This window comes from Ranitomeya imitator, chromosome 4 (assembly GCF_032444005.1).
Source record: "Ranitomeya imitator isolate aRanImi1 chromosome 4, aRanImi1.pri, whole genome shotgun sequence".
NCBI lineage: Eukaryota > Metazoa > Chordata > Amphibia > Anura > Dendrobatidae > Ranitomeya > Ranitomeya imitator.
The window spans coordinates 284039566-284066755 of NC_091285.1; the positions used below are offsets into that span (position 1 = coordinate 284039566).

Here is a 27190-nt window from a genome sequence, read left to right on the forward strand (position 1 = left end):
GGGCTCCAAGAAAAACCCACAACGCCTAGCATACTCCAAGTCCATCAAATTCAGGGCAGCGCCTGAATCCACAAATGCCATGACAGAATACGATGACAAGGAGCAGATCAAGGTAACGGACAGAAGAAATTTTGACTGTACCGTACCAATGGTGGCAGATCTAGCGAACCGCTTAATGTGCTTAGGACAATCAGAGATAGCATCAGTGGAATCACCACAGTAGAAACAGACGTCTGTGTTCTTGCCGTTCAACTCTGGTCAAAGTCCTATCGCACTGCATAGGCTCAGGTTTAAGCTCAGGTAATACCGCCAAATGGTGCAAAGATTTACGCTCACGCAAGCGTCGACCGATCTGAATGGCCAAAGACATAGACTCATTCAGACCAGCAGGCATAGGAAATCCCACCATGACATCCTTAAGGGCTTCAGAGAGACCTTTTCTGAAAATAGCTGCGAGCGCACCTTCATTCCATTGAGTGAGTACGGACCACTTTCTAAATTTCTGACAATATACCTCTATCTCATCCTGACCCTGACACAGAGCCAGCAAATTTTTCTCTGCCTGATCCACTGAATTAGGCTCATCGTACAGCAATCCGAGCGCCAGGAAAAACGCATCAACATTACTCAATGCAGGATCTCCTGGCGCAAGGGAAAATGCCCAGTCTTGAGGGTCACCACGCAAAAAAGAAATAATAATTCTCACTTGTTGAACTGGGTCACCAGAGGAGCGAGGTTTCAAGACCAGAAACAGTTTGCAATTATTTTTGAAATTCACAAACTTGGCTCTATCACCATAAAACAAATCAGGAATAGGAATTCTTGGTTCTAACATAGGCTTCTGAACCACCAAATCTTGAATCTTTTGTACATTTATAACGAGATTATCCATTGAAGAGCACAGACCCTGAATGTCCATGTCCACACCTGTGTCCTGAACCACCCAAATGTCTAGGGGAAAAAAAAAGGCAAAACACAGTGCAGAGAAAAAAAAATGGTCTCAGAACTTCTTTTTTCCCTCTATTGAGAATCATTAGTACTTTTGGCCTCCAGTACTGTCATGATCTGGTAATTCAGTACCACAATGGACATAGGAGTCAGAGCACATACAGTGACCCGACAATAACCCAAAAACATAGAACGAGCTCTGAGACGTGGAAACTCTGCTGACCGCAATCCCTAATCCTCTCCAACACAACTAGAGGCAGCCGTGGATTGCGCCTAACGCTCCCTATGCAACTCGGCACAGCCTGAGAAACTAGCTAGCCTGAAGATAGAAAATAAGCCTACCTTGCCTCAGAGAAATACCCCAAAGGAAAAGGCAGCCCCCACATATAATGACTGTGAGTTAAGATGAAAAGACAAACGTAGAGATGAAATAGATTTAGCAAAGTGAGGCCCGACCTTCCGAACAGAGCGAGGATAGGAAAGGTAACTTTGCGGTCAACACAAAACCCTACAAACAACCACGCAAAGGGGGCAAAAAGACCCTCCGTACCGAACTAACGGCACGGAGGTACACCCTCTGCGTCCCAGAGCTTCCAGCAAGCACGAGAAAACAAAAAAGGAAGCTGGACAGAAAAAAAACAGCAAACAAAAAGCAAAAGCGGAACTTAGCTATGCAGAGCAGCAGGCCACAGGAATGATCCAGGAGGAAACAGGTCCAATACTAGAACATTGACTGGAGGCCAGGATCAAAGCACTAGGTGGAGTTAAATAGAGCAGCACCTAACGACTTCACCACATCACCTGAGGAAGGAAACTCAGAAGCCGCAGTACCACTTTCCTCCACCAACGGAAGCTCACAGAGAGAATCAGCCGAAGTACCACTTGTGACCACAGGAGGGAGCTCTGCCACAGAATTCACAACACCTTTGACTACAACTGTAAAAACATATACCAGTTGGTGTGTTCTTTGTTGTTTTAATAACGTTCCCAACTGTAGGTAGGTTACATTTTTTAGAAAGACATGCTGATACATACGAGCTAAGTGTATACGAAAACCACACCATTGTCATATGCTGGGTGCATGGGGGGCCCATGAGTATGTCACAGTAAACATCAGAGCAAACTCCCAGCATGTCCTGCAAAACTTGAGAAACAAGATGTGAACTGAGCCTAGTTGAATGACATGTTGGAAGCCTGGAAAACAATAAGGAGGAATAATAGGATATTGCCCAGAGCAGTCCATAGTTAGGTAGACTGTGTGGTCTATAATGGAGACTGGGGTGGTCATTGGTCCTTTACTAGCGACTGGCATTAGTTAATCAAATAATTTTAGTAGTATACTTTAATTTTGGGCTATAGTTAAACAGTGAATACTAAACAACGTATAGTAGGAAGAACAAGCCTAGACTACCAAATAAGTCCATTAACCCCTCCACTTACTTAGATCTACAGGGAAGTTTCCTGGAAGTACTCTGGATAAATCTCTTTTCTGAAACCACCCCTGTAATTAGTAGGATTTTTTTCTGTTTTAGTTCTCTAAATTTGAGTGTGTGTTATAGTCCAAAACAAACTGTAATTGGTATATAAATTATGAACGCTTGGTACTGATCAAATTCTCGCCGATTAGGACGAAAAAGTGTCAATGTAACAAAAAAGAAGCAAATTTGGATTATGTCTCGAAATGATATAACTGTTAGAAAGAGTTATTCACAGTATAGATGATAACTTTCAGATCTGTGTGGGTCTGACAGCAGGGACCCCTCCAATTGCCAGAATGGGGCTCTTTTGTTCCCGTTGGAATCGAATAACAGTGTGCATGTTCAACTGGCTCTCCATTCCATCTCTATAGGACTGTTGGAGCAATTTATTAGACTTTCCCCGGCAGTCAAATAGAAAATGAATTGAGCAGCAGTCAACCTTGTGCACTGCTGGTCCAATCTAATGTTGTGCCGATCTGATGATTGGTGAGGGTCCCAGTGGTCCTTATCCTACACAAAGGTAATAACTTGTGCCAACCAGAATACTCCTAACAAATTCCAACCAAATACATGACAAAACAATGTTTATTAAATGACACTAACTATTGGTGTAATGTAACTTTTCACAATAAACATGGAAGAGCGCAGCATGAGAAGCACTAGGTGATTTGATTGGGATGTTTCAATGGAAGGTTGGGGGTTAGCCTCTCACCTGGAAGGGTTGGGCACCCCTGCACACAACTCCGGTAGCGGTTGTCTCCGTGCACTCCTGCTCTGTTGCTCCAGGACCGCTCCTGTGCTGTGCTTCCTGGTCTGGTCACGTGGGCCCAAGATCCAGTCACGTGATGCCACTTCACAGGATGTGATGTCACTTCAGGTCCTGTTGCCTGGAGATGAACTCTATGGTCCTAAGCTGCTCCAGCCACAATCCCTCAAGGGGAATGAAAACTTTTTTACATTCCACCTGAGGAAGGCAGCAGTCCTCTGCCAAAACGCGTAGTGGTTCAATAAAAGGTTTGTTTACCACTAATCTATTGCAGTGTGCTCTATAGCCATAGCACTCCTTAAATTGACCACATTTTTTCCCAAAAAAACCTGTAACTTTTCACGATATACATTTTATTTGCAGGGTCTCGCGCTGATCAATGGTACGCAGATGATTACATCTTTAGGCTGTGAAGCTGTAGAGAGAGCCAATGCAATCGCCAAGCAAGCAGATATTATTGCCTCCCTTACATTGGAAGTCCTGAAGGGAACAACAAGGGCATTCGATTCCGGTTGGTTATTATTATACTACTGATCTGAAGTACAAGCTGGGTACAAACCATTTTATTAATGAGTGTTTTCTCTTTTAGACATACACAGACTGAGGCCTCACCCTGGACAGGTGGAGGTAGCTTTTCGATTTAGATCACTTTTAGATTCGGATCACCATCCTTCAGAGATAGCTGGTACTTTAAAATGGTGTTTTGTACAAGTAATATGTAATATACCGTAATTTAAAAATGGACTTATAAAGAAGCTGTCATGTTGTGCATGCAGTCCGATCTGTGGACACTATGGCATAGAGAAGGAGAAGCTGGGCAGAATGATATATAGGGCAGAAAGATTCAGCATAATTTGTAATATATCCATGGAAATACCTGGTGAGGGAATGTATTGAGGCCAGTGGGCGGTCCTAATCAGTGATTGGCAGATATTCCTACATGCACACACATACAGGAAAGACTGTCAGTCACTGAGTAGGATCGCCCACTGGACATGTATGCATACCAACATCGGGTATTTCCATGAATAAAATACATTTTTTACCCAAACGTCTCCAACAAAAACATACATTACATCAACTTGATTTGCTCCTGCTTTATAACATCCTGCCTGCAGATCAGACACCAGTTTCCCTTTAAGTAACATATGTATCTGTAATGTGTAAACTAATCAGCCTTATCATTAAAGGCAACCTGTCATCATGTTTTTTTTTACATATGGAATCATGGTATGGGTGTATAGGTTTTTGTTCTCCTCCAACAAAAATTATTCCTTTTTTTGTTCAGATACGATGTACCAGTCATGACATCTAGTTAGACGCCATGTGCAAATCAGTCTGTAAGTGCATTGGGGCCCTGTCAATACACACATTTTCAATTCTTTACATGCCTGATTTATACATAGCTTCAATGCTAGAATTTCCATTTAAGGTTCCATTTAAGACCACTTTTTTTAATATTGTAAAATTCCCCTGTGGACAGCAAAACAGCTCTGATCCTTTGAGGTATGGATTCCATAAGACCTCTGTTGGTGTCCTGTGTTATATGGCACTAAGGGGTTGGCAGTAGATCTTTTAGGTACTGTAAATTAGAAGCCGAGGCTTCCATTGATTTTCCGACATCCCACAAATGCTTTGTCAGATTGATATCTGGGGAATGACGAGGACAAGTCAGCACCGTCAACTCTTTGAAGCATTTCTGAACAATTTTTGCAGTATGGTATGATCCTAGTAAAACAGTCACTGAAATTAGAGAAAACCACTGCCATGATAGCAATGGTCCTTGTTAAAGTCGCTCAGATCCCTATAATTGCATAACTGTGCCGCTTCCAACACACAAAACTGACTGGAAACTTGCTATCTAATTGACCAAACCCCCTGAGAAGTGATAATCAATGCTATTCACTTACCCTACCAGTGATTATGCGGTTATAGCTGATTGGTTTGTACTTTTTGTAAATAATATACAGTATGTATAATATATAGGCTTACATCAAAAGTAGAGGGAAAATCGCACTCACCGTCCCTTAAAACATCTTCAAATTATTCAAAAATTAAAAGATTGGGTTGCAGGGGTGAACGGAATGCATGGAGGATGACGAGCGTTTCTCGTCAAACAGCACTTCAACGGGTCCTTGCATTTATTTTGGTGCTTTTGGTGTTTTCTCACCTATGTAATGTTTCTTTTTTCCATTGACATAGCCATATTAGGGCTTGTTTTTTATTTTGTTGGATGAGCTGTATTTTTTTTTATTAATTTTACCATATAGTGTATAGAAAAATGAGGGAGAAAATCCAATTATTATTATTATTATTATTTGTGAGGAGGGGTATATAATTCTGCAAGTGTTTTTTTTTTTTTTTTGCTTTTATGGCGTTCATTGTATGGTAAAAATGACCTTTGAGCATATTTCTTTTAGTCCCATTTGAACCTGCAATCATCTTATCACTTATTCTTTGTATAGCAATACCATAGCATACAGTGCATATCATGGTATCCTAGGAAGTTCGTTATAACAATCTAATAACTTTTATAGTTGATTATTGCATTGTTTCATGATTCCATTGTGTGTATTGTTGTATATTTATTTATTTATTTCAAACACCAAGTGAAAATTGATACCTTGTCTTTCAGAAAGTCACAGATTTTGTGACAGGGTCCAAGATGCTTATACACTACGTTGCTGCCCACAGGTACGAACATTGCCAGCAAGTGAAAAGAAAGCATTGTGTGTGACAATAGTGATGGAAAGAACATTTAAAATGTATATTACTTTTTTTAGTTTACATTTCAACATTAAGATAAAAAGTAAGATTTAGTAAGAACCAACATAATTCCTCTCAATGTCGGCAATAACAGAAGCATCGATGTCAGTACAGGAAAAGGAGAAACAAAGACAGGAGAAGAGAAGGCAGCAAGAAAAGGAAATGCCTCCCTGATAGCAATGGGCTGGGGTTTTTTCGTTTGTTTTTTGGAGTGTTTTTTAGTCAGATATTTTTCATTGAGATTTTGTGTATCCTGTAACATAACTACAAATGACGTATAGAAAGAAAACAAACTTCCAAAACCCTCACACACTTGTTTTTACTCTGAAAAGCTGAATAGTTCCTTGTAATGAATAATGTTGTGTTTCTAGGTGCACGGTGTGGCGAATGACACTATTGACTTTGCTAAGAACATAATTTCAACAGAAATTAACAGTGCAACAGACAACCCTGTATCCTTTTATGCATGCTGTATGGTTTATAGCGCCATCATATTCTGCAGCGCTTTACAGACATTATCATCACTGTCCCATTGGGGCTCACAAGGTGAATTCCATATCACTATGTCTTTGGAGTGTGGGAGGAAACCGGAGTGCCCAGAGGAAACCCACGCAAACACGGGGAGAACATACAAACTCCTTGCAGATGTTCTCTTTGGTGGGACTTGAACCCAGGACCCCAGTGCTGTAAGGCTGCAGTGCTAACCACTGAGCCACCATGTAAAATTCTTGTAATTTAACTAACCATACAAAATGCAAACGTGTTGAAAAATGACATGACCTGTTTTAGATCATGGTGCAACTGTGGCGCTACCTTGGCTGCGTTCACACAATGAGGCTGCTTTGTGGCAGTGATGTATAGTAAAACCGCGCAGACATGCATCTCTCTACTTACAGCTCACAGGATTACAAATTAGCAGGCGGCAAGCTTCAGCTAGTAGAGAGGAATCCCTGCACTGATACTGCAAGAGCAGGGGTCCCCAATTCCAGGCCTCGAGGGCCGCCAACAGTGCAGGTTTTCAGGATTTCTTTAGTATTGCATCGGTGGTAATGTGATCATCTGCACAGGTGATGATTCCAACCCCTATGCAATACTAAGGAAATCCTGAAAACCTGCACTGTTGGCGGCCCTCGAGGCCTGGAGTTGGGGACCACTGTGCAAGAGCATGATGAGTGGGCATGCAGTGTCAGTGCGGGAAAGCGCCCATCCCTCTCTTCGGTTTGCAGCAGTTGCTGGCAGCAGACCGGATCATACAATAATGGGCAGCCGCTGTATATAGGAGAGATGAGACGGATGACAGCTTGCCCACATTGACACTGTGTGTGTACTCGGCCCCTGCAGTGTTAGTGCAGATGCGCAAGGTCAGAGTCCAGGATTTAGGTCAGGCAGCAGTCAAAGTGAATGCTGTTGTCATGCCGGCTTCGGACTCGGTTCACACTGGGGAGTCGGATGTGCAGTCTTAGGCCGGAGTCACACTAGCGTATTGCATCTGATGCGAGAGCATCGGATGCGATATGCTAATGACCCTCGGCTCCTGCTCGCAGTGTCATGCGTCTGTGCTCCTTGCCTCTCGCACAGAGTGGATTGGAGCACAGCTGCGGAGGAGGCAGAGAAATTAATTTCTCTATCTTCTCCATCGCCGGGGTCAGCGTATATCGCACATCACTTAGATGATATCGGAGTGATGTTCGTTGTCTCACTTGCACCCATAGGCTTATATGGGTATGAGTGGGCTGAGACTCGGCCGAGTGTCAGTGACAGTCACAGTATGCTGCAATTCACTCACACGTTGAAAACGGTGGAGAAAAAAAACACTGATGGGAGCTGCCCCATGGAGGAATACTGGTCCGAGTGCTATGCGATGTTTTATCGCATAGCACTTGTCCGTATTATACGGTAGTGTGACTCCGGCCTTAGGCTGGCGTCACACTAGCGAGTTTTACGGACGTATGAGAGGTGCAGAAAATACGGATTGCACACGGTACAATGATTCTCTATGGTCCAGCTCCTATCTGCCGTATTTTACTGATCCGTATTATACGGACTTCTACGGCTGTAGAAAATCGTAGCATGCTGCATTTGTCAGCGTATTGCGCAAAAAATACGCCAATGAAAGTCAATGGGGGCGAGAAAAATATTCTTTTACACACGGACCAACAGTGTGACTTGCAAGAAATATGCAGCGGTGTTCTATAGAAAAGCCGGCAATTCAGTGCGGTGTACAGTAAAATCACACTGACAGGTTAGAATAGAATAGCTAAAATAAATGTCTACACATAGTATAATGTCAGTGACATATATATATACTAGATGGTGGCCCGATCCTAACGCATCGGGTATTCTAGAATATGCATGTCCATGTAGTATATTGCACAGCCCACGTAGTATACAGCACAGCCCACATAGTATATTGCCCTGCCACGTAGTATATTGCCCAGTGACGTAGTATATTGCCCAGTGACATAGTATATTGCCCAGCGACGTAGTATATTGCCCAGCCACGTAGTATATTGCCCAGCCACGTAGTATATTGCCCAACCACATAGTATATTGCCCAGTCATGTAGTATATTGCCCAGTGACGTAGTATATTGCCCAGTGACGTAGTATATTGCCCAGTCATGTAGTATATTGCCCAGCCACGAAGTATATTGCCCAGTGACGTAGTATATTGCCCAGCCACGAAGTATATTGCCCAGCCACATAGTATATTGCCCAGTCATGTAATGTATTGCCCAGTGACGTAGTATATTGGCCAGTCACGTAGTATATTGCCCAGCGACATAGTATATTGCCCAGCCACGTAGTATATTGCCCAGTGACGTAGTATATTGCCCAGCCACGTAGTATATTGCCCAGCCACGAAGTATATTGCCCAGCCACGTAGTATATTGCCCAGTGACATAGTATATTGCCCAGCGACGTAGTATATTGCCCAGCCACGTAGTATATTGCCCAACCACATAGTATATTGCCCAGTCATGTAGTATATTGCCCAGTGACGTAGTATATTGCCCAGTGACGTAGTATATTGCCCAGTCATGTAGTATATTGCCCAGCCACGTAGTATATTGCCCAGTGACGTAGTATATTGCCATTCACGTAGTATATTGCCCAGCCACATAGTATATTGCCCAGTCATGTTGTATATTGCCCAGTGACATAGTATATTGGCCAGTCACGTAGTATATTGCCCAGTGACGTAGTATATTGCCCAGCCACGTAGTATATTGCCCAGTGACGTAGTATATTGCCCAGTGACATAGTATATTGCCCAGTCACGTAGTATATTGCCCAGTGACATAGTATACAGCACAGAGCCATGTAGTATATTGCACAGCTCCTATCTGCGGTATTTTACTCATCCGTATTATACGGACTTCTACGGCTGTAGAAAATCGTAGCATGCTGCGTTTGTCAGCGTATTGCGCAATAAATACGCCAATGAAAGTCAATGGGGGTGAGAAAAATATTCTTTTACACACGGACCAACAGTGTGACTTGCAAGAAATATGCAGCGGTGTTCTATAGAAAAGCCGGCAATTCAGTGCGGTGTACAGTAAAATCACACTGACAGGTTAGAATAGAATAGCTAAAATTAATGTCTACACATAGTATAATGTCAGTGACATATATATATACTAGATGGTGGCCCGATTCTAACGCATCGGGTATTCTAGAATATGCATGTCTATGTAGTATATTGCACAGCCCACGTAGTATACAGCACAGCCCACATAGTATATTGCCCAACCACGTAGTATATTGCTCAGCCACGTAGTATATTGCCCAGTGACGTAGTATATTGCCCAGCGACGTAGTATATTGCCCAGCCACGTAGTATATTGCCCAGCCACGTAGTATATTGCCCAGTGACGTAGTATATTGCCCAGCCACGTAGTATATTGCCCAGCCACGTAGTATATTGCCCAGCCACGTAGTATATTGCCCAACCACATAGTATATTGCCCAGTCATGTAGTATATTGCCCAGTAACGTAGTATATTGCCCAGTGACGTAGTATATTGCCCAGTCATGTAGTATATTGCCCAGCCACGAAGTATATTGCCCAGTGACGTAGTATATTGCCCAGCCAGGTAGTATATTGCCCAGTCATGTAATATATTGCCCAGTGACGTAGTATATTGGCCAGTCACGTAGTATATTGCCCAGCGACGTAGTATATTGCCCAGCCACGTAGTATATTGCCCAGCCACGTAGTATATTGCCCAGTGACGTAGTATATTGCCCAGCCACGTAGTATATTGCCCAGCCACGAAGTATATTTGCCCAGCCACGTAGTATATTGCCCAGTCATGTAGTATGTTGCCCAGTGACATAGTATATTGGCCAGTTACGTAGTATATTGCCCAGCCACGTAGTATATTGCCCAGTGACATAGTATACAGCACAGAGCCATGTAGTATATTGCACAGCTCCTATCTGCCGTGTTTTACTCATCCGTATTATACGGACTTCTACGGCTGTAGAAAATCGTAGCATGCTGCGTTTGTCAGCGTATTGCGCAAAAAATACGCCAATGAAAGTCAATGGGGGTGAGAAAAATATTCTTTTACCCACGGACCAACAGTGTGACTTGCAAGAAATACGCAGCGGTGTTCTATAGAAAAGCCGGCAATTCAGTGCGGTGTACAGTAAAATCACACTGACAGGTTAGAATAGAATAGCTAAAATAAATGTCTACATATAGTATAATGTCAGTGACATATATATATATACTAGATGGTGGCCCAATTCTAACGCATCGGGTATTCTAGAATATGCATGTCCATGTAGTATATTGCACAGCCCACGTAGTATACAGCACAGCCCACGTAGTATACAGCACAGCCCAGTAGTATATTGCCCAGTGACGTAGTATATTGCCCAGCCACGTAGTATATTGCCCAGCCACATAGTATATTGCCCAACCACGTAGTATATTGCCCAACCACATAGTATATTGCCCAGTCACGTAGTATATTGCCCAGTGACGTGGTATATTGCCCAGTGACGTAGTATATTGCCCAGTCATGTAGTATATTGCCCAGCCACGAAGTATATTGCCCAGTGACGTAGTATATTGCCCAGCCAGGTAGTATATTGCCCAGCCACGAAGTATATTGCCCAGCCACATAGTATATTGCCCAGTCATGTAATATATTGCCCAGTGACGTAGTATATTGGCCAGTCACGTAGTATATTGCCCAGCGACGTAGTATATTGCCCAGCCACGTAGTATATTGCCCAGCCACGTAGTATATTGCCCAGTGACGTAGTATATTGCCCAGCCACGTAGTATATTGCCCAGTCATGTAGTATATTGCCCAGTGACGTAGTATATTGCCCAGCGACGTAGTATATTGCCCAGCATAGAAAAAATCGACCACCAGCACTCAGATGCGGGATGCACGTCCAAGGGTCCCAGGATCCAATCGGGCACAAAGTCACAAATCAAGGAAAAGAGACAGCATCCAAACCAGGTGAATCGTATCCAAAAAGCGGTCTTTATTCAGCCATAAAACAGATGCAACGTTTCGACCACATTGGCCTTTGTCAAGCATTGCTTGACAAAGGCCAATGTGGTCGAAACGTTGCATCTGTTTTATGGCTGAATAAAGACCGCTTTTTGGATACGATTCACCTGGTTTGGATGCTGTCTCTTTTCCTTGAGTAGTATATTGCCCAGCCACGTAGTATATTGCCATTCACGTAGTATATTGCCCAGCCACGTAGTATATTGCCCAGTCATGTTGTATATTGCCCAGTGACATAGTATATTGGCCAGTCACGTAGTATATTGCCCAGTGACGTAGTATATTGCCCAGCCACGTAGTATATTGCCCAGTGACGTAGTATATTGCCCAGTGACGTAGTATATTGCCCAGCCACGTAGTATATTGCCCAGTGACATAGTATACAGCACAGAGCCATGTAGTATATTGCACAGCAACATAGTATACAGCACAGAGCCACGTAGTATATTGCCCAGCCACGTATGTCAGGTTAAAAAATAAAAAATAAACATGCTCAACTTCCGATCCGAGGGCCCCTTGTAGTTCTGTCGCCTGTGCGCGGTGCACACGGCAGCTTCCGGTCCCAGGGTGTGATGACGTCGCGGTCACATGACCGTGACGTCATGGCAAGTCCTTCTCGCGCAGGCGCGCAGGACCTGTGATGACGTCGCGGTCACATGACCGCGTACCATTCTTTGCACCGGAACCTGCGCTTGCATGGACCAGTCACCGGAGTGTCGCGAGGAGCGGGAAAGACGGCGGGAGGTTAGTATATAATGATTTTTTATTTTTTATTTTTTAATTATTTTTAACATTAGATCTTTTTACTATTGACGCTGCATAGGCAGCATCAATAGTAAAAACTTGGTCACACAGGGTTAATAGCGGCGGTAACGGAGTGAGTTAACCGCGGCAAAACGCGGTCCGTTACCGCTGGCATAACCTTGTGTGAGCGGTGACTGCGGGGAGTATGGAGCGGGCGCCAGGCACTGACTGCAGGGGAGTAGGGAGGAACTAATCGGACTGTGGCCGTCGCTGATTGGTCGCGGCAGCCATAAAAGGCAGCTGGCGAGACCAATCAGCGACTTGGATTCCATGACAGACAGAGGCCGCGACCAATGAATATCTGTGACAGACAGAAAGACAGATAGACGGAAGTGACCCTTAGACAATTATATAGTAGATTAATATTTCATACAGCGCTAGATAGCAGAAAAGCTAGTAATTCAATTGCCGGCTTTTCCTATCTCCTTCTCAAACTCAACATGATATGAGACATGTTTTACATATAGTAAACCATCTCATATCCCTTCTTTTATTACATATTAATCTTTAGTAATGTAAGAAGTGTATGTGTGCAACATTTGGGGACTCTAGCTGTTAAAATAAAGGGTTAAATCGCGGAAAAAATTGGCGTGGGCTCCCGCGCAATTTTCTCCACCAGAGTGGTAAAGCCAGTGACTGAGGGCAGCTATTAATAGCCTGGAGAGGGTCCATGGTTATTTCCCCCCCCGGCTAAAAACATCTGCCCCAGCCACCCCAGAAAAGGCACATCTGGAAGATGCGCCTATTCTGGCACTTAGCATCTCTCTTCCCACTCCCGTGTTGCGGTGGGATATGGGGTAATGAAGGGTTAATGTCACCTTGTTATTGTAAGGTGACATTAAGCCAGATTAATAATGAAGAGGCGTCAATTATGACACCTATCCATTATTAATCCAATAGTACGAAATGGTTAATAAAACACACACACATTATTACAAAGTATTTTAATGAAATAAAGACACAGGGTGTTTTAATATTTTATTATACTCTTAATCCACCTGAAGACCTTTGTCACCTGAAGCAAAGTTAAACAAAACAAACAACAATATTCCATACCTTCCGTCGTTCAGTCTTGTCCCACGCTGTAAATCCATCTGAAGGGGTTAAATCATTTTACACCCAGGAGCTCTGCTAATGCAGCTGTGCTCATGGCTGTAAAATCCCGGGGAATGAATGGAATGCAGGGGAATGACCTGTAGTTACCTCGAGTCGCGGTGATGCGCCCTTTGCTGGATGTCCTCATATGAACTCGAGCGTGGGAAAATATTCAGAAAAGTTCCCAGGCTCGAGTTCATATGTGTCTCACTGACATTATATATATATATATATATATATATATATATATATATATATATATATATATATATATATATAAATATATAAAGTATATATGTTTTAACAAATTTTTGAGCCCATGGATCCATTGTATGTCCGTTTTGCAAGCCTGGGAGAAAATCTCGCAGTACAGATGCCACACGGATTACATACGGAGGATGACATGCACAAAATACGCTGACACACCCTGCCTACGGATGACATACGGGTCACTATTTCGGGAACATTTCTGCGTATTACGGCCGTAAAAAACGGACCGTATTTTCATTCGCTCAGTGTGACGCTGATCTTAGACTTTCCTGTTGCTCTGCCTGAGTTTGGGCGTCGGCAGTGGTTTGTTCTCTGATGTTCAGTTTTCCAGGAGTTAACTTTTTTATTAGTATCAATTGACGACTTAGGCCGGGGTCACACTTCGCGAGAAACATGCGCATCAATACCCGGCACTGCCGACGGCATTCGGACCGGAGCGTGCGGCTGCATGTATTTCTATGCAGCCGCACACTCCTGTCCCGGGTGCCGGCGGCAGTGCTGGGTACTGATGCAAGAGACTCGCGCGAGTTTCTCGCATCACACTCGCAAGTGTGACCCAGCCATAGGCTGAGCAACAGGAAAGTCTAAGACTGCACATCCGACTCCCCAGTGTGAACCGAGCCTGAAGCCACCGTGACAGCTGTCAATAAAGCTGAAGTGGGGAATAGAGTTGAGCAAATTTGTTTGGGTCCCTGATTATTCGGCAAGCTATAGCGCTTACTGAATAAGGCCGGTTTCACACGTCAGTGGCTCCGGTACGTGAGGTGACAGTTTCCTCACGTACCAGAGACACGGACTCACGTAGACACATTAAAATCAATGTGTCTCTGCACATGTCAGCGTGTTTTCACGGACCGTGTGTCCGTTTGGAAAACACGGAGACATGTCAGTGTTCGTGGGAGCGCACGGATCACACGGACGCATTAAAGTCAATGGGTCCGTGTAAAACACGTACCGCACACGGATGTTGTCCGTGTGCAGTCCGTGTGCCATGCAGGAGACCGTGCTACTGTAAGCGCTGCCCCCCCGCATGTGGTGCTGAAGCCCCATTCATCCCTTCTTCCCAGCAGCGTTCGCTGGAAAGAAGGAATGAATAATCTTTTTTTTAAATTTAGTTTTGTTTTTAAAATAAAGTTGCCGGTAATCTGCCCCCTCCCACCCCATGTGCACCTCCCCGCAGACATTAAAATACTTACCCAGCTCCCTCGGCGCTTACATCCTCTCAGCGTCGCTGCTTGTCCTGTATGAGCGGTCACGTGGTGCCGCACATTACAGTGATGAATATGCGGCTCCACCTCCCATAGGGTTGAGTATTTTAAGAACAGCAGGCGGGCGCACAGGGGGTGGGGACATGGACCTTTATTTTAAACACGAGAAACAAAAAAAAAAAAAGGATTTATCATATCTTCTTTACAGCAAACGCTGCTGCAGAGAAGATATGAATCGCGGCTTCAGCACCAGTGGGGGGGACAGCACTTACTGTAGCGCTGTCTCCTGCACGGCACACGGACTGCACACGGACAACGTCCGTGTGCGGTATGTGTTTTACACAGACCCATTGACTTTAATCCGTGCGCTCCCACGAACACTGATATGTCTCCGTGTTTGGCACACGGACACACGGTCCGCAAAAAATCAATGACATCTGCACAGATGCATTGATTTGAATGTGTCTACGTGTGTCAGTGGCTCCGGTACGTGAGGAAACTGTCACCTCACGTACGGGAGGAGCACCACTCCACCTGCGGCTGTTAAAGGCACTTGATAGCTGATTAACCCCTTCTTGACCTTGGGATATTTGGTTATTGTTTTTCTGTTTTTGCTCCCCTTCTTACCAGAGCCATAAGTTTTCTATTTTTCCGTCAATATGGCCGTGTGAGGCTTGCATTTGTGGGACGAGTTGTACTTTTGAACACCATTGGTTTTGCCATACAGTGTACTGGAAAACTGAAAATAAAATTCCAAGTGCGATGAAATTGAAAAAAAAAACTGTAATTCCACAATTTTTTTTTTATTACCATGTTCAGTAAGTGCTAAAATTGACCTGCCATTATAATTGTCCAGGTCATTACGAGTTCACAGACCCCAAACATGTATAGATTCTTTATTATTTATGTAATGAAAAAAATCCAAAATGTAAAAAAAAAAAATCACCTTTTTCTGAGACCCATAGCGTCTCCATTTTTGATCTGGGGCTGGGAGAGGCTTATTTTTGTGTCCTGAACTGATGTTTTTATTGATTCCATTTTGGGGTAGATACGATGTTTTGATCGCCCGTTTTTGCATTTTATTGCAATGTTGCAACAACCAAAAAACTTTAATTCTTGCATTTTGATTATTTTTCAAGTGACGCTGTTTACCGATGGGATTAATTCTTTTTACATCGTGATAGATCAAAAGTTTCAGAATGCAAAAATGACAAATATGTGTATATTTTCTGTTTTATTTTGAATGGGGCAAAAAGGGGGTGATTTGTTATATATTTTTTTAAACTTTGTTTTAACTTTTACTGGCTTCAATAGACTCTTTTTGTGTACATGCCCACGATCAGGAATAGCAGCGTTTTGGACGCAGCGTACCTGCACTGCACCCAAAGCGCTACATTCTACATTAGAAGCACAGTGGATGGGATTTATAGAAATCTCATGCCCACTGTGCTTCTATTTACCGCTGCGTAAACTCGCCAAATTGTGCGGGTTTACAAGCCGCAGCATGTCATATTCTGTTGCGGAAATGCTAATCCCCACAAGAGAAATTTCTACAATAATAATAATAATAATAATAATTTTTATTTACATAGCGCCAACATATTCCGCAGCGCTTTACAAATTATAGAGGGGACTTGTACAGACAATAGACATTACAGCATAACAGGAATACAGTTCAAAACAGATACCAGGAGGAATGAGGGCTCTGCTCGCAAGCTTACAAACTATGAGGAAAAGGGGAGACACGAGAGGTGGATGGTAACAAATGCTATAGTTATTCGGACCAGCCATAGTGTAAGGCTCGGGTGTTCATGTAAAGCTGCATGAACCAGTTAACTGCCTAAGTATGTAACAGTACAGACACAGAGGGCTATTAACTGCATAAAGTGAATGAGAACAATTTTTTTTTTTTTTTTAAATAGGCCACACAGGGATCCTTACATTAATGCATTGAGGCGGTAGGCCAGTCTGAACAAATGAGTTTTTAGGGCACGCTTAAAACTGTGGGGATTGGGGATTAATCGCATTAACCTAGGTAGTGCATTCCAAAGAATCGGCGCAGCACGTGTAAAGTCTTGGAGACGGGAGTGGGAGGTTCTGATTATTGAGGATGCTAACCTGAGGTCATTAGCGGAGCGGAGGGCACGGGTAGGGTGGTAGACCGAGACCAGAGAGGAGATATAGGGTGGTGCTGAGCCATGGAGTGCTTTGTGGATGAGGGTAGTAGTTTTGTACTGGATTCTGGAGTGGATGGGTAACCAGTGTAATGACTGGCACAAGGTAGAGGCATCGGTGTACCGATTGGTGAGGAATATGATCCTGGCAGCAGCATTCAGGACAGATTGGAGCGGGGAGAGTTTGGTAAGAGGGAGGCCGATTAGTAGAGAGTTACAATAGTCCAGACGAGAATGAATAAGTGAAACAGTAAGAGTTTTTGCAGAGTTGAAAGTAAGAAAAGGGCGAATTCTAGAAATGTTTTTGGATGCAGATAAGAAGAGCGAGCCAGTGATCGGATGTGGGGGGTGAATGAAAGGTCAGAATCAAGGATGACCCCAAGGCAGCGGGCATGTTGCTTTGGAGTAATGGTGGAACCGCACACGGAGATGGCAATGTCAGGCAAAGGTAGGTTAGTAGAAGGAGAGAACACGAGGAGTTCAGTTTTTGACAGGTTTAGTTTCAGATAGAGGGAGGACATGATGTTAGAGACAGCGGTAAGACAATCACTGGTGTTTTCTAATAAGGCAGGCGAGATATCAGGAGCAGAAGTGTATAATTGGGTGTCATCAGCATAGAGATGGTACTGGAAACCAAATCTACTGATTGTTTGTCCAATAGGGGCAGTATACAAAGAGAAGAGAAGGGGGCCTAGGACTGAGCCTTGAGGAACCCCAACAGTAAGGGGAAGGTGAGAGGAGGAGGAACCAGCAAAACATACAGTGAAGGATCGGTCAGAGAGATAGGAGGAGAACCAGGAGAGAACGGTGTCCTTGAGGCCGATGGAGCGGAGCATAGTGAGGAGGAGCTGATGATCCACAGTATCGAATGCTGCAGAGAGATCCAAGAGAATAAGCATGGAGAAGATGTACTGGATACGATAAATCTGCATAGATAAATAATAAATAAATAATAGTTCCGTGAACACATGCAGATTTACCTGCGTGACTAGAACACAGCATTTTGAACGCAGCGAACACATGCTGAGTCCAAACTGCTGCTACTTCCTGATCGTAGGCACATACCCTAATAGAATTGAAGCTGCGATCATCTGATCGCTTGTGCTACGCATAGCAGGGCTTCTTTGTAAATTATGTTTCAGTTTTCAGTCTTGTTTGATTTTTCCTCATCAACTTTGCTTATCCAGATTCTTCATATGCGCCTTTTACCAAATGTCACATTTTTTTAGTGCGTCTCACCCAAGTCACTGCCCAGAGTAAGGCTTCGGGGGAACTTTTCAATTTGGCTTATTTTAGACAGATTTGCATCTTTTTTTAAAGGATTTGCAACTCTTGGTGCTGAACAGTTGCAAAAAAAAGAAATTAAAGACAAAAACGAAGAGTATTATTAATTTTGTGGCAAATTTATATACCAAGTGTGCTGTTTGAGGTTAATAACGCCAGTGAAAACCACAAGACGAAAATAGAACAACGACTTCAATAAGTTGCAAATGATAAATCGGGGCCATAAGCTATTGAGTTTCTGGGAGAACTATATTTGAAGTGTTACCAATAGGTATCTAATTATTCCATTTGGACAAGGCTTGTAAAAGGTAAGACAGGCAAGTGTAGCGGTTACAGTCTCAGGGCAGTCCCACGCGTCCAGATAATTCCGGTACACGGACCCATTGACTTTAATGGGTGCGCTCCCACGAACACTGACATGTCTCCGTGTTTGGCACACAGAGACATGGTCCGCAAAAAATCAATGACATCTGCACAGATGCATTGATTTTAATGCGTCTACGTGTGTCAGTGGCTCCGGTACGTGAGGAAACTGTCACCTCACGTACCGGAGCCACTGACGTGTGAAACTGGCCTCAGGCTGCCGTCACACTAGCAGTATTTGGTCAGTATTTTACATCAGTATTTGTAGCCAAACCCAGGAGTGGGTGATACATGCAGAAGTGGTGCATATGTTTCTATTATACTTTTCCTCTAATTGTTCCACTCCTGGTTTTGGCTTACAAATACTGAGGTAAAATACTGACCAAATACTGCTAGTGTGACGGCAGCCTCTCAATGGGTGGGTGCCAGCTTTGTTGTGCAGCCAGCACCTTCCCATAATAGCATGGATCTGAGCTAACTCTGATCACTGTCATCAGGGCCGGTTTTAGACAAAGTGGGGCCCTAGGCAAAAATTTAAAGTGGGGGCCCCAAATGATAACATTGCACTGTGACCCCCATATTTAGGGGTCTTATATCGGCCAACGGGTCTGCCACTATTAGCTGTACGCAGGGGCGTTACTAGGGTCAGAAAAGATTGGGGGCCCAAGACAAAGAGTTGCCCCCAACCCCCTCTTAATTTTTTTTTAACTCTTCAGATAACACAGTGCTAACTCTCTGAGAACAGATAATGTAGTAGATGTCACCTGCAGTCCTGTGTAACACCAGAGATAGCAGTGATAACTCTCTGAGTACAGATAATTTAGTATATATCGCATGCAGTCCTATGTAACACCACAGATAGTCTTACTCTGAAACGCTATGTCTATGTTCACATGCAGCATTTTTTTTTCAGTAGCCAAAACCTTTTCTATTAGCAGTAAAAATGTTGCGTTCAAAACACCTGTTTTTCAGCTTGTTTTGTGGTGTTCTTCACACTTTTTTCACCTTTTTTTGGAGTGAGGATGTTTGTTTTGTCTACAGCAGGGCCGTATTTAGAGTTTCTGCTGCCCTAGGCACTTTTAGTGCTGCCTCCCCCTTTGGTGAGTATGACACTATCGGCAGTGACTTTGGCAAAAATCGCTGATGTGAAAGTCGCCTTTTGCAGCAGATCCGACAGTTTTTCCGCATCTGCCGCGTAATGGATCACTTAGGGCAACACTGCGTTCGGCCTCATTCATTCCCTATGGGACTTACAGACATGTGCGGCTCTTGCGGTTTTGCCGCCATCCGGCAAATGCGGTACTTGCAGCAATGAGAAAAAACACTACTAGCAGTGTTTTATGTATCATCGTAAGTGCAAAACCGCAATTGCCGCACATGTTCGCAAGTAGCCATCATTACCTGTCCCTGCACCTTGCTAGCTCATCCCTATCCAACCCTCCCTGACCTAAAACTACACTATAAAGCTTCAGAAAAGCAATTTATTAACTGCCATATTCCTATGATAATGAGGGCTCTAGGCTACGGCGTAGACTGGGACGGGCAGTCTCCGGGTCTCCATCCTCTCTGTGCACACCCTCAGTCCCTGCCTCACTGCCTGTGCACAGACCACCCTCCACCGCACCCGGTAATCACCGCTCGCAGTAGCATACCAGCAGAGGTGTATCTAGGGTTTCTGGCACCCGGGGAAAGAATTCATTTTGGTGCCCCCCCTCCGCCAAGGACATATGTGATTTGCACACTCAGTCATGTGCCCACGAGCTCCTCTCCCTAATGCTCTCAATGTTCAGTGAAAAACTAAGAGAAGCAGAAGAGAAGCTCGATGTCGCAGGACCATAAGAGTATGTGTCCACGTTCAGGATTGCATCAGGATTTGGTCATGATTTTTCATCAGTATTTGTAGCCAAAACCAGGAGTGGAACAATTAGAGGAAAACTATAATAGAACCATATGCTCCACTTCTGTATTTATCACCCACTCCTGGTTTTGGCTACAAATACTGATGTAAAATACTGACCAAATCCTGATGCAATCCTGAACGTGGACACACACCCTAAGTCTGAAAAATCGCATATGAGTGACGTGTCCATGTGACGACTACTGGAACTTGCAGAGCTGAATCCTGACATCGCAGCTTCTGAATTCTCACAACGCATGCACTGCACTTTTAGGATTCTCCCTTGCCGGTGGACAGTCATGTCAGCACAAGTATGTGATTTGTAGACTTCTGACCACATTCTGACTAGATGTGCCCGGCCTCGCTCAGTTCATTTTCATTGACGGAGGTCACGCATGTCTAGTCAGCACGTGATCGCATTAATGTAAATCCCCAGCATGAGAGAATCCTGACAGCGTGCAGTGTGCACTGTGAGAATTCAGAAGTCTGCAGTCACAAAGAATGACTGCAGACTCATCACAAGCCTGGACATCCCCTTTAAAAGGGACTCTGTCACCTGAATTTGGAGGGAACAATTTTCAGCCATAGGGGTGGGGTTTTCGGGTGTTTGATTCACCCTTTCCTTACCCGCTGGCTGCATGCTGGCTGCAATATTGGATTGAAGCTCATTCTCTGTCCTCCATAGTACACGCCTGCGCAAGGCAAGATTGCAGATTGTGCAGGTACAGTATGTACTACGGAGGACAGAGAATGAGCTTCAATTCAATATTGCAGCCAGCATGCAGCCAGCGGGTAAGGAAAGGGTGAATCAAACACCCGAAAACCCCACCCCTATGGCTGAAAATTGTTCCCTCCAAATTCAGGTGACAGTGTCCCTTTAAATCTCCTAACATATATAAAAACATGAGAGTTAGCATCACAAATAACATTTACATCCAGGCACCTGATAGATGACGTCGCCTCTGGAGCCGTTCTCCTTTTCTTCATCTTGTCCAGATCCCATGATGAGTTTTCTCATCCACAGCCGTCTCTGCAGACTTCCATCTTCGCCGCTCTTTTGCAGAAAGTCTCCACATGACGCCCTTAAAGATACAAGTGTCATTATAATGCTCCCAAATAAAAAATTGCCCCTCACTATATTGTCTGCACAAAGTATGACCCCCACACTGTCCCTCTTATGGTACATGCTCTTCACACTGTCCTCTCCTTTCTATACCAGTCCCCTCTTCACACTGTCCTCTCACACTGTGTCCCCCTTATAGGGCCCAGTATTTATACTCCATATTTATACTCCATCCTCCCACACTGCGTTCATGCCTCCCCCATCCTCCCACCCTGCGTTCATGGCTCCCCCATCCTTCTCCCCTGCAAGCATGGCTCCCCCATCCTCCCACTCTGCGTTCATGGCTCCCCATCCTTCTCCCCTGCGTTCATGGCTCCCCCATCCTTCTCCCCTGCGTTCATGGCTCCCCCATCCTCCCACTCTGCGTTCATGGCTCCCCCATCCTCCCACTCTGCGTTCATGGCTCCCCCATCCTCCCACTCTGCGTTCATGGCTCCCCATCCTTCTCCCCTGCGTTCATGGCTCCCCATCCTTCTCCCCTGTATGCACGGCTCCCCATCCTTCTCCCCTGTGTGCACGGCTCCCCATCCTTCTCCCCTGTGTGCACGGCTCCCCATCCTTCTCCCCTGTGTACATGGCTCCCCATCCTTCTCCCCTGTGTGCACGGCTCCCCATCCTTTTCCCCTGTGTGCACGGCTCCCCATCCTTCTCCCCTGTGTGCACGGCTCCCCATCCTTCTCCCCTGTATGCACGGCTCCCCATCCTTCTCCCCTGTGTACATGGCTCCCCATCCTTCTCCCCTGTGTGCACGGCTCCCCATCCTTCTCCCCTGTGTGCACGGCTCCCCATCCTTCTCCCCTGTGTGCACGGCTCCCCATCCTTCTCCCCTGTGTGCACGGCTCCCCATCCTTCTCCCCTGTGTACATGGCTCCCCATCCTTCTCCCCTGTGTGCACGGCTCCCCATCCTTCTCCCCTGTATGCACGACTCCCCATCCTTCTCCCCTGTATGCACGGCTCCCCATCCTTCTCCCCTGTATGCACGGCTCCCCATCCTTCTCCCCTGTGTGCACGGCTCCCCATCCTTCTCCCCTGTATGCACGACTCCCCATCCTTCTCCCCTGTATGCACGGCTCCCCATCCTTCTCCCCTGTATGCATGGCTCCCCATCCTCCTCCCCTGTGTGCACGGCACCCCACTTTTTTCCCTGTCATACTTACCTCTCACCGGCGCGCAGCACAGAACTTCCTGGCATCTCAGCGTCTTCCTTCCTGTCTTCAGCGGTCACATGGTAGCGCTAATTAAGGGTGATGAATATGCGCATATTCATCACCCTTAATGATCGGTACCATGTGACCGCTGAAGACAGGACGGCGCTGAGACGCAGTTGCAGCCACCGCTGGAGGAAGGTGAGTATTACGTCTTCAGGGAGGGAGGGAAGGGGGCGGGAAGGAGGGAGGAGGGGGGGGGGCGGGAAGGGGGGAGGGAGGAGGGGGGGCGGAAACTTGACCCCGGAGTTTTATAAAATAAAAAAAAAAAAAAAAAGGAAAAAACCTAGCTCAAGGGCGCCCCCCCGCATCCCGCCGCCCTAGGCACGTGCCCTCAAGTGCCTAGTGGCAAATACGGCCCTGGTCTACAGTATGTTTAAGGCCACGCTCACACGTTGAGTATTTGGTCAGTATTTCAAATCAGCATATGTAAGCCAAAACCAGGAGGGTGAGAAATACAGAAGTAGTGACGTGTTTCTCAGGCTATGTGAACACATTGCGGATTTTGCTGTGGATCTGCAGCAGTTTTCCAAGTGTTGTACAGCACCATGTAAACGTATGGAAAACAAAATCTGCAGTACACATGCTGCGGAAAATACCGCGCGGAAACACTGCAGTGTATTTTCTGCAGCATGTCAATTCTTTGTGCGGATTCCGCAGCGTTTTATACCTGCTCCATAATAAGAATCCACAGGGGTAAAAATGCGGTTGAAAACCGCACAAAAACCGCAGTAATTCCACGATAAATCCGCGGTAAATCTGCAGGTAAAACGCAGGGAGTTTTACCTGCAGATTTTTAGGAATCTGCATGGAAAAATCCGCAGCAGATTCCGCAACGTGTGCACATAGCCTCATCGTTCCACTGCTGTTTCTGCATTACAAATACTGACCTAATAGTTTAATTTGCCAAAAAAATTTCAGTGAAAAATGCAGTTGCAATATCTGCAGCTTTTTTTTTCTTTCATTGATTTCTACGGGTGAAAACACACTGAAAGAAGTGACACGCTACAGATTTAAAAAGCGCTACAGTTCTGAAATCCAGTCAGTAAAAACAAAGCGCCTGCAGGAAATTTCGGAAATCTCATATGTTTTGCTGGCACTTTGAAAAGCAGCTTTTCGCCATGTTCATATGCAGAATTTTTGCAGCTCTTTCTTCTGCAAATAAGAAGTTTACAGCATTTTACAGCACAAGCAAAAACCGAGATTTTCAGAAATCTCCTGCACACCCTTTTATTTTCCCCTGACTGAATTTCACAACTGCAGCGTTTTTTAAATCTTCAGCATGTCACTTCTTTCAGCAATTTTTTTCACCCATAGAAAGCAATGAAATGGTTTTAAAAAATATTGCAACGTTGTTTTTCGCTGCGTTTTTTGTGCATAACACTAACTTTATTAAACATGTACTGTAGACAAAATGCATACTGTAAAAAACAAACAGCAAAAGCTCTAAGGCCGGCGTCACACTACCGTGTTTTACGGACGTAAGAGAGGTGCTGAAAATACGGATTGCGTACGGTACAATGCTTCTCTATGCCCCAGCTCCTATCAGCCGTATTTTACTGATCCGTATTATACGGTCTTCTATGGCCGTAGAAAATTGCAGCATGCTGCGTTGGTTACCATATTGCGCAAAAAATCTGCCAATGAAAGTCTATGGGGGCCAGAAAAATACGGATCACACACGGACCAGCAGTGTGACCTGCGAGAAATACGCAGCGGTGTTAGAGAGAAAAGCCGGCAATTCAGTGCGGTGTACAGTAAAATCACACTGACAGCTTACATTAGAATAGGTAGAATAAATGTGGACACATAGAATAGGTATATATATATATATGTCAGTGAGACACATATATGTATACATATTAATATTTCATACAGCGCTAGATAGCTTAAAAGCCAGTAATTCAATTACCGGCTTTTGCTATCTCCTTCCCAAACCCGACATGATATGAGACATGGTTTACAAACAGTAAAGCATCTCATATCCCCATTTTTTTGCATATTACACACTACTAATGTTAGTAGTGTGTATGTGCAAAATTTGGGCGCTCTAGCTATTAAATTAAAGGGTTAAATGGTGGAAAAAATTGGCGTGGGCTCCCGCGCAATTTTCTCCGCCATTTAACCCTTTATTTTAATAGCTAGAGCGCCCAAATTTTGCACATACACACTACTAACATTAATTAACATTAATATATATACATATATGTGTCTACTGACATATATATATATATATATAGAGAGAGAGAGAGACAGTATATATGTTGTTATGATTTTTTGACAACATGGATCCATTGTATGTCTGTATGTCGGTTTTGCAAGCCTGCGAGAAAATCTCGCAGTACGGATGCCATACGGATTACATACGGAGGATGCCATGCGCAAAATACGCTGACACACCCTGCCTATGGAGGAGATACAGACCACTACCACTATTTTGGGGACTTTTCTGCGTATTACGGCCGTAAATTACGGACCGTATTTTTATAAGCTGAGTGTGACGCCGGCCTAAGGGTGTGTGCCCACAATCAGAAAACACTGCGGGTCGGCTGCTGTGTACTTGTACAGCTTCCAACCCGCAGCGGTCAGATGTTACAGTATAGTGAATGGGATTTCAAGAAATTCCATCTCTACTATGCGTGCACTGTCACCTGCACCTCACCCGCAGAGACGGACATGGGGCGCGTCTGTCCAGGCTGCAGCATGTCAATTTATATGGTGCAGACGCGAGTCTCCGCAAGAGAAATCTCACCCCTGCAATGTATAGGACGCAGGGATTCTGCACAGAGCAATGAACACACGCGGAATCACCTGTGTTCAAAAGATGGCAGCACTTTGGACGCAGCATATGTCCGCTGCATCCAAAGGGCTGCCATTTCCGGATCCTCTGCACATACCCTAAAAAAATGGGTGTTTTGAAAGCATTGTTTTTACTGCCAAGAGAGCAGGCTTTGGCTGCAAAAAAAAATGCACCAAAAGCGCTGATTCCTATGCACACCTGTACTATATGTGTATAGTTTACCCTTATTGTTTCACGTGGGAATTCATTTATTTCTATATAATAAATACCCTGATTCAGCAGACAATATTCCTTTCTTGTGTCATCCAGACAGTAGTGACAGCAGGTCGCCCTGTCAGATTACAAGCAGTGATTTAGTGACTGTGGTCAGAGCCTATGCTGTATGTGACTGTGAAACCTGATCCTACAGCAAACAGCACAGAGCTCTGGACCACATGAGTAAATCACAGCACTGAGGGGGTCTCAAGGGGGGTTTGGGAGAGACATTCCAGAACAACAGAGCAATGCACAGCATTATTCGCTGCTGTACACCCTCTGGGCACTTCATACAGGGGCTGCCTTTCTAGGTGGGGGCCCCAGGCGTCTGCCTGTGCCAAACACCGGCCCTGAATGTCATTTAACCACTTAAATACTGCTCTCAATATTTGACATTGACAATTAAATAGTGCAATCCTGATAGTGCACTGATTTGGGTGTCCATTGGCTCCCTTTTGCTGCCGCAATGGTCTCCATGGCAGGCGGAGACCTGAGAAAGGACTTCTATACCTTCATTATGTGTGTCTATAAAGCCCAGTTTGAATACATCTAGATGTGGGCAACAGAGTGCACAATCTGGTGATATCCTATGGAGGGACAGTAGGTAAGGGCTGGTTACACTCACCTGATGGAGTGGTGACAGGCACAACTCTTGCACAGTGGGGGTCTCAATCAATAGATTGCCAGCTATCATGCACATATTCAACATGTGGAATGGGTTGTCCATATGGAGATAACCTATTTAATTTATAGCTGCAGCTTAAACATTTTAGGATTTTAGGTTTTTGTGAAAAGAGACCTTAACTACTCTTTTAAGATGGTTTTTGCAGAAAGAGGTGAAACCATTTCAGGTGGAAACTTTCATGGTGAATATCCTGCAAAGGTACTATTTTAATTTTTTTTTCAGATTATTTTTATTGTAATATTTTGACATGTTTTTCACCTCAAAGAGTTTGTCAGCTCAAGAATTTACTGTCATTTGCAGGCCCTGGATTATCTTGCTATTGGGGTCCATGAACTTGCATCAATTAGTGAGAGAAGGATAGAAAGACTCTGTAATCCCTCCCTAAGTGAACTACCAGCATTTTTAGTTACTGAGGGGGGGTTGAACTCCGGCTTTATGATCGCCCATTGTACAGCTGCTGCCCTTGGTAAGAGGTTGATAAATTCCTAACCTGTATGTGATCATTGTTAAAGCTTTTAAAGATCCATCTTGA

General features: G+C 44.6%; 1 protein-coding gene across 1 annotated transcript in view; it reads left to right on the forward strand.

Annotated features, from left to right (window-relative positions):
- HAL (histidine ammonia-lyase) overlaps positions 1-27190 on the forward strand; it is a 99113-nt gene that overhangs the window by 58159 nt on the left and 13764 nt on the right. The window contains exons 11-16 of the mRNA XM_069762025.1: positions 3556-3703; positions 3782-3877; positions 5828-5886; positions 6330-6410; positions 26791-26856; positions 26959-27124. Of these exons, the coding sequence (XP_069618126.1) occupies positions 3556-3703; positions 3782-3877; positions 5828-5886; positions 6330-6410; positions 26791-26856; positions 26959-27124 (616 nt within the window). The remainder of the gene's footprint in view (positions 1-3555; positions 3704-3781; positions 3878-5827; positions 5887-6329; positions 6411-26790; positions 26857-26958; positions 27125-27190) is intronic.